The sequence below is a fragment of the Scardinius erythrophthalmus genome (assembly GCF_964197995.2).
Source record: "Scardinius erythrophthalmus genome assembly, chromosome: 3".
NCBI lineage: Eukaryota > Metazoa > Chordata > Actinopteri > Cypriniformes > Leuciscidae > Scardinius > Scardinius erythrophthalmus.
Genome location: NC_138223.1, coordinates 44,348,965 through 44,358,054, shown reverse-complemented (window position 1 = coordinate 44,358,054; position 9,090 = coordinate 44,348,965). Strand labels below are relative to the sequence as shown.

The 9,090-nt window shown below is 41.7% G+C and overlaps 1 protein-coding gene across 1 annotated transcript; it reads right to left on the bottom strand.

The window, feature by feature from the left end:
* Window positions 1–838: 838 nt before the first annotated feature.
* LOC308687906 (NACHT, LRR and PYD domains-containing protein 3-like) lies at window positions 839–8,206 on the bottom strand (the record flags this gene model as incomplete). Its single annotated transcript, XM_081360730.1, has 8 exons — window positions 839–1,013; window positions 1,237–1,407; window positions 1,638–1,808; window positions 2,393–2,449; window positions 3,416–5,158; window positions 5,335–5,430; window positions 5,725–5,820; window positions 8,004–8,206. 8 exons carry the CDS (start codon window positions 8,204–8,206, stop codon window positions 839–841), a joined length of 2,712 nt encoding a protein of 903 aa, XP_081216856.1.
* Window positions 8,207–9,090: the final 884 nt, after the last annotated feature.

The window sequence follows — 9,090 nt, the reverse complement described above, 5'->3', positions numbered from 1 at the left end:
GCTGCCCCAGGTGTTGTATCCGGAGTCCGAGCTATTGAGTCGCCACCGCTGGAGGCATACGCAGGTTCTTGCCGACCAATTCTGGGTGACATTTATCAGGCACTATCTTCCTGCCCTGCAGACGCACACCAAGTGGCAGCAAGAAGTGGCCCCACTACAACCTGGTACTGTCGCCATGATCATTGATCCACAGCTCCCGAGGGCGCTCTGGCCTATTGGTTGCATCACAAAGGTTATCCCAGGTGCAGATGGGAGGATAAGGGCAGCGGAGATCCAGGTGAACGACAGGAACTATACCCAGCCAGTTGCCCGTCTTGTCCCACTTCCTGCCATACCTGAGACAGCACCTGAGACCACCAGTCCTTCTATGGGAAAGCAAATTTGACTGCAAATTTGGGGGCGGCTGTAAAGAAGCACTTGCTATTTATGTTCGGGGTAACGGGGATCAGCCAATCAGCACTTTTGTTTTGGGGTCACAGAGAGGACACCTGTTTGCACTGACTGATAAGTTTCGTTTTTGAGTTAGTAGTGAGAGTGGCCGGGAAGCACATCGTAGATATTTCTGAAGTGCATAGTTGTCATCTATGTCGCTATCTGTGCATGTGTGCGTTCAGAGACATAACCACACACACTGTACACTCACGAAGACAGATAATCATCTGCTGGCTGTCAATAAATCCATTGAAGAACATTAGAGCATTCGATTGCATTCTTACCGATGCACCACAGTGGTCACTTATTCTCAACTAGCTACAGTTACAGTCCTGGCTATCAAGTCACCATTACAAAAGGGTTAAAATAACATTATTCCTGTCTCAGTTAAGATTAATGTATGATCTTACCCCAGTTTCTTCAGTTTACAGTGAGGATCCTTCAGTCCATCATAGAGTAGCGTCAGACCTTTATCTCCTATTATATTCTCAGTCAGATCCAGTTCTCTGAGGTGTGAGTTTGATCTCAGAGCTGAAGTCAGAGCAACACAACCTTCAGCTGTGATCGTACAACATCTCAACCTGTAGAACAACGACACACACTTAATCTCTCAGTTCAGCAGGAACTACAGAACCATAGAGAGACTGAGATATTAAATAGTAAACCTGTGCGGGATTAATGTTTTTATTACATTTTACATTATTTTGTGTTAATGTAATTCACTATGATTCGAACAACATAAGGAGAATAATCCCTTAAAATAATATGATACTTGTCTCAGTTAAGATTAATGTATGATCTTACTCCAGTTTCTCCAGTTTACAGTGAGAATCCTTCAGTCCATCAGAGAGCAGCGTCAGACCTTTATCTCCTATTATATTCTCAGTCAAATCCAGTTCTCTGAGGTGTGAGTTTGATCTCAGAGCTGAAGCCAGAGCAGCACAACCTTCAGCTGTGATCTTACAACATCTCAACCTGTAGAACAACGACACACACTTTAATCTCTCAGTTCAGCAGGAACTACACAACCACAGAGAGACTGAGATATTAAATATTAAATGTGGGTTTCATGTTTTTATTATTTTTTATTTACTTTTGCATTATTGTGTGTTAATTTAAGTCACTATGATTTGAACAACATAAGGAGAATAATCCCTTAAAATAACATTATTCTTGTCTCAGTTAAGATTAATGTATGATCTTACTCCAGTTTCTCCAGTTTACAGTGAGGATCTTTCAGTCCACCAGAGAGCAGCTTCAGACCTTTATCTCCTATTATATTCTCAGTCAAATCCAGTTCTCTGAGGTGTGAGTTTGATCTCAGAGCTGAAGTCAGAGCAGCACAACCTTCATCTGTGATTTTACAACATCTCAACCTGTAAAACAACGACACACATTTTAATCTCTCACTTCAGCAGGAACTACACAACCACAGTTAGACTGTGATATTAAATAGTAAACCTGTGTGGGTTTAATGTTTTTATTACTTTTGCTTTATTGTGTATTAAAGTAAATTACGATCTAAAAATATATAAGGATTATAATCCCTTTTGTAGATCTTTTCTATGCTGATTAAGTGTGTATTTTGTTTCAAAAATTAGTACAAATTAATACTACCATAGACATAGTGAACAGAGAAGCACATCACTACAACACACACATACACACACACACACACACTCAGGTGTGTGTGTGTGTGTGTGTGTGTGTGTGTTGTAGTGATGTGCTTCACAAAAAGTGTGTATTTTGTTTAAAAAATTAGTACAAATGAATACTACCATAGACATAGTGAACAGAGAAGCACATCACTACAACACTCACTCACACACACACACACACACACACACACACACACACACACACACACACACACACACACACACACACACACACACACACACACACACACACACACACACACACACACACACACACACCTGATGATTGTCCTCAGACTTACTTTGCTGATCTGGAGGCTTCAACTACAGGCAAGAGCTTCTGAAGAACTTCATCCGGTGTAAGGCCCGTGAAATTGGTCCAATGGAGGTTTTCCAATAACACAGGGAAGGTCTCACGTGCTCTGTCCTCACTCATGCGAAGTATTGGTTGGTTAAATTTACAATACATTTAGTTATGTATTCTCTCGTTAATTCATCTGACTCCATAAATGAAAGGTTTTAATAATATCTGTGCCTCACTAAAAGTGAGTGAACGTTTGACTATTCTGTTTAACTCTTCAATGAAAATAATATCAAAGTCAGTTAGAATAATCAACAATGTAACAATTTATTATGTCAGGTAAATGTATCATGCCAATTCCATAATCAATTCAAAGATAATCGATACAAAACATCAAATGCTCTGGAATAGAGATAAGATGCAAACCCAACATTTTAAGAAATACATTAGGCTGAGAGATCTATATCTCTCAGCCTAACGGACCGATCTGAAATACAAAAAAGGGCCCCGATCTCCCTGCTGTACTCCATTAAATAGCCAGACCTCTTTCACATGTAAACATGTGCTAACAATAGTAAATTTACATTCTGAGGTACACTGTAGCACCTCTTGGGGGGTGTGACCATTTGCTTGAGAGATCAACCCCTCCTTGTATGCTAGTTATCCATAAACCATCAAAAAACCTTATTACCTTGTGTTTTACTTATTCTGAGATGAGAGAATTGTACCAGTCGCACTGTGACATTTTAAACGATACCAAACATGAATATACCCTGTGATAATCATTCACATTAAACTATACATTTTCTTGGGTGAAATCAGGTAGTCACCTGAGCATGAGAGAGAGGGGGTGAGGGGAGAGGGAAGGAGATGTAGATTAGATGACTCGGAGGTGAGACTTTCGTCTCGATGGTGCATGAGAGCCAGTTCAAATGCTAATCTCCAGAGAGGTCCTTTTGTTCTCTCAGGGCCTGGTCACCCCCAAAACAGACCATCTGGAATTTCCTAATTTATCAATTCTTACACCGGTAACATGTGGTCTTGGTCTTGATTGGTGCTTATGTATTTCTTTAACTCAAACTCATCCAAACACTCTGAGGTTAATAGAGCAAAGACAACAGCTGACCACTGTGACGAGGACAATCTGGTGCTTGAAAGACCTCCACATCTGAGACACTCCTGTATTTCATTTACGAGAGAATGATCACCCAGTTCATTTAAAGAGTGGAACAGATTGATGTATTTCTCTGGTGAAGGATTCATTCTTATTCTCATTTTAATGTATCCAACCGTTTTCTCTTCACTGTATGAGATGTTTCTAACATGCGTCAGAAGGCCTTTCAGGAGCTTCTGATTTGACTCCCGTGAGAGACCCAAAAGAAACCGCAGGAAAAGATCCAGATGTCCATTTCTACTCTGCAGAGCCTTGTCCACGGCTCTCTGGTGCAGGTCAGATATCGTGTGACACATGAACTCGTGTGCATGTTTTGAGCTGAGGGTTTCATTGAGCACATCCCTCTTGTACAACAGGAATGAAAGCAGAGCATAAAGAGCTGCTAGATGCTCCTGAATGCTCAGATGAACAAAGCAGAAGACTTTCCCCTGATACAAGCCCAACTCCTCTCTGAAGATCTGAGTGCACAATCCTGAGTAAACTGATGCTTCTGTCTCATCAATGCCACACTCTCTCAGGTCTTCCTCATAGAAGATCAGGTTGCCTTTCACAAGCTGCTGGAAGGCCAGTTTCCCCAGTTTGAGGATCATGTCTTCATCTTTCACTTTCTTCTTATAGTCCTTCTCATGTTTGATGTTGGTCTGAATGATCAGGAAGTGTGTGTACATTTGAGTGAGAGTCTTGGGAATCTCTTCATTCTCTGCTTCGCTCAACATCTTCTCTAAAACAGTGGCTGAGATCCAGCAAAACACTGGGATTTGGCACATGATGAAGAGGCTCCTTGATGACTTCAGGTGTCTGATGATTTTATTGGCCAGACTCTGATCACTGATTCTCTTCCAGAAGTATTCCTCCTTCTGTGGATCATTGAATCCTCGTACCTCAGTCACTCGATGGACACACTCAGAGGGGACGAGATCGGCTGCTGCTGGTCTGGAGGTGATCCAGATGAGAGCAGAGGGAAGCAGATTCCCCACAATGAGGTTCGTCAGCAGCACGTCCACTGAGGGTGATTCAGATATATTACACAGTTTCACATTAAAATCCAGAGACAGACGACACTCGTCCAGACCATCAAAAACAAAGACAACTTTATATTCATCACTGAATGGTTTAATTTCTTTTGTTTCAGGGAAAAAGACATGAAGAAGCTTTGAAAGACTGAGTGTTTTGTCCTTCATTAGGTTGAGCTCTCTGAAAGCAAGTGGAAACATGAGCTGGATCTCCTGATTCTCTGTCCCTTCAGTCCAGTCCAGGATGAACTTCTGCACAGAGACTGTTTTTCCAATGCCAGCGACTCCCTTTGTCAGCACAGCTCTGATGGGTTTGTCTTGTCCAGGTAAAGGTCTAAAGATGTCTGTGCATTTGATTGGTGTGTCCTCTGTTGCTGCTCTCCTGGATTGAGTCTCAATCTGTCTCACCTCATGCTCATTATTGATCTCTCCACAATCACTCTCTGTGATGTAGAGATCAGTGTAGATCTCATGCAGCAGTGTTGGGTTTCCCTGCTTTGCTGTTCCCTCATAAAGACACTGAAACTTTTTCCTCAGATTTGATCTAAAGGTCTTGAGGGCTTCAGTATCTTGAGGGCCACTAATGTAAGATAAAATAAAATTGTAAAAATAAATAATATAAATACATTGTAACAGGATATTGTATTGCATCAAGATCCTGCTATGCAAGTCTCTTTGGATAAAGGTCAAATGTCTGTCAAATTAATAAATGTAAATATAAACGTGTAATCAATAAAAGTTTAGTACCGTGTTTACCTAAACCCAGGATCAGTGTGCCCACTAAAGTTGAGTGGAGGATTTATTGACCGGTCACTCTTCATGGACACACAGCTGCGGTCTGGAGGGTCCAGTCTGTGGTTTTAGTTGAACACAAGTGAATGTAAATCACACTATTAAATTCATGACTTTTTGTAATGAACTGATTCAGATGAATGAATTCCATTAACATTTATTATGTTGTTGGAGACTTTACAGAAAGTGCACATCTACATATCTGAGCAGTTGATTAAGATCTTTTAATTAATAACATCTGAAATACAGTACATACAGTCACGTTAGTCCCTTTTTACAGCATTAATGAAGAACTATTTTCTTAGATTCAACACAGAATATGTAATAAGATAAATGGTTTAGTGAAGTGTTTACCTAAACCCAGGATCAGTGTGTCCACTAAAGCTACGTAGAGGATCCATTGACTGGTCACTCTTCACGGACACACAGCTGGGGTCTGGAGGATCTGGCCTGTGCAGTGAAGATGAACACAACAAGTGAATGTAATTCACACACTTTTATATTAATCACTTTTGTAATGGTTGATTGTTCTTGGTGACTGAATAATTTAGTTAGTATGTATTATGCTGTTGGAGACATAACAGCAAGTGCAACAGTTATAGTGGTCATCTTCACAAATCAGAGTTGTTAATTGTCACGCCTGGCTATGCAGTGCTGGGTGTGTCTCTCCCTGGCTTGGCCATGTGTGGGTAATCAAGCCTGAATTGCCTACTGCTGCTGTTCTGTGTCACTTTTAGGTGGAGCTGTTGCGATGGGCTGTGCCGTGCTAATTGGTGGACCGATGAGGGTGTCTTTAAAATCATTGCCTTCCAGTGGATTCGGGTCTCTCTTTCTGCTATTCCGGCCTGACGATGAGAGGCTGGCTGCGGTCAGCGCTTCTTGAACATTCTCCTTTTTGGCTTCCCATTTACTGACTTTTGTAAATCGTTCTTTAATAAACCAGCATTATAATTAAATACTAAGTTCAGTGTGGTCTCCCCTATGTCAACTCTACATTGAGCCAAGTGGACTTGACATATGGGGGCTCGTCCGGGATGTTTTGATCCCGAATATTGGTACGTATAGTCTACTTTGATTCCCACTGTCGGCTATGGTAGCGTAGTGCGGTGTGTAGCAACGTCATCGGTGTGATTTTGTGAATGAAATCAGTGGGCGTAGTTTTAAGCATGCCGTTTTTTTCGCCGGATGTTTTGTTTTGGGGAGATCTGCGCTGATCTTGTTGGTTTTGAATTTGGATTTGAGGTAAATTGGGTAGCATTATTTAGTAGATTAGAGTATTTAGTGCAGCCACTTTGTTTGTAATGTGTGATTGCTGTTTACGTAGTGGGGCGACTAAAATTCTGGAGCTATCGTTATCCCCGTGTTAGAGCACTTTCGCGCTGGGATTTAGGTTGTGTTGTCACTGGAGTCTGGACCAGGGCACCGCCGTAGAGAACCGGCTGAATTGGCTTCGGTCGGGGCAGTACGTCTCTGTCGGTATTGGTGAGTAAATTATCCTGATTCTTGGACTCAGTGTGAAGATAGGTTTGTATAGTGGGGGGTAAATGTTTAGGGGGAGAGCTCCGTGAGTTGCTCTGCTGCTTGACCTGCTTTTTCACTTTGCAAAATTGTTTGTTTGTGGTTGTTTAAGAGAAATTGGAAAACGTACAGGTATATTTAATTAGTTTGGTTAATAGTGTACATATTATTGAAAATAGTCTGTCTAATGAGTGTGTTGGAGGATTTTTTTGCTGCTCCTTCGGAGAGTTTGTTGGTGGAGCTAACAAAAGAGCAGTTGGTGAATGTTGCAGATTTTTATGGGATTGAACTGACACTGCCAAAAACAGCAAAGAAAGATAAATTGATCGATTTTATTCGTAATCGTTTGAAAGAAAATCAAGTGTTTCCTGACAACCCGCCTGTTTCAAGTCCCTTGGCTAAAAGTAACGAATTAACCTATGAACAACAAAAAATACTATTGCAGATGCAATTGGATCAAAAGAGATGGGAATTTGAGCAAAAGAAATTGGAAATAGAACAAGATTTAGAACGCAAGAGAATGGAATCTATTGAAAGAGAAAAAGATTGTTTGTTTGAAAGGGAAAAACTGAAGCATTTGGAGTATGAACAGGAGCGGGCTCGTGAACTTGAACGCACCAGGCTTAAGCTGGTGGCTGAAGGTAGAGCCGGTGGAAATTCCACTCAGAAATCGGGTGTAGCAAATATGATAAAGTTTCTTCCAAAATTCAACGAACGAGATCCGGACATATTTTTCTCTTTGTTTGAAAATGTTGCTGCCGACCAGAATTGGAGTGATGAAGATAAGACTTTGCTTTTACAAACGGTATTAGTTGGGCGTGCACAAGAGGCATTTGTGGCACTGTCTTTTGTCGAAAGAAAGAGTTACCAATCAGTAAAAGAGGCTGTGTTAAAAAGTTACGAATTGATTCCTGAGGCTTATAGACAACGTTTTCGCAATTGGAGAAAGTCGGAAAAACAAACTCACGCTGATGTGGCCAGAGAGCTTAGTAGTTTTTTTAATCGCTGGCGCACAGCGGAAGGGATTGATTCGTTTAATGATTTGTGCGATTTAGTTATTTTGGAACAGTTTAAGAACATTTTGCCCGAACAGACTGGTACATATTTAAACGAACATAAGGTGAAGACAGCTGCCGAGGCTGCTGTCCTCGCTGATGGATATGTGTTGACGCATAGAAATCATATGCGGGATTTTTCTCCGCGTTATGATAATCGCAAGGAAAATCGCCCCGTCCGCGTAAATGCGGGTTTTCCTGGGAGGTCTTATCCTGCGCCTCGTAATAGAACATGGGAACGTGATGCCGACAGTAAGTGCCATTACTGTTTTGAATTAGGTCATTGGAAAAAGGAATGTCCAGTCTTGAGTGCCCGTAATAAGAGTAAAGTAAGCAATGTCAAGGATGTTGCCTGTGCCTCGTCGATTCCCGCTGCGCAGTTGAGGAATGTTAAGTTAAATGGAACTCAAACTGATCCTGAACATTCTGACATGTTGTGTGATGAACCTAAAATCACAGTGTCTGATTACGCTCCTTTTATCACCGAAGGGTTTGTTTCACTGGTGGGAGATGCTCATAGGGTACCAGTTAAAATATTGCGTGACACTGGGGCTTCAGAGAGTTTCATTTGCCAGTCGGTCCTGCCTTTCTCTTCTTTGTCTGATATTGGGAGTTTTGTGTTGATTCGAGGAATTGGGCTCCAACCGTTTCCAGTGCCATTGCATAGAATTCAGTTGCAGTCGGGGTTTGTGAATGGAGAGGTGACTATAGCTGTACGTCCGACTCTACCGGTAGAAAATATTGACCTGATTATCGGAAATAATTTGGCAGGGGGTTGTGTGTGGCCGGAGATGTCATGTCCGTCCCCTGTGGTTAAAACAGTGGTTAAAACTATGCCATCAGTTGAGCCGGACAAATGTCTTAAAGATTTTCCAGAGGTGTTCACTGCCTGTGCGGTGACGCGAGCAATGGCTCGTGCTCAGACAGTGAAACCATCTGATGTATCTAAGGCTAGTGCAGTTAAAGTGTTTGTACCAGATTTACCAGCACCATTGTCTCCTAGTGAGGTAATTGAGGCGCAAAAGAATGACTGTACTCTTGAGAAGTATTTTGCTTTGGCCTCGGGCGATGATAATGTTGATCATGGTTATCTGATCCAAAATGGTTTGTTGCTGCGCAGGTGGTCGCCTCGGGCGGACAATGATGT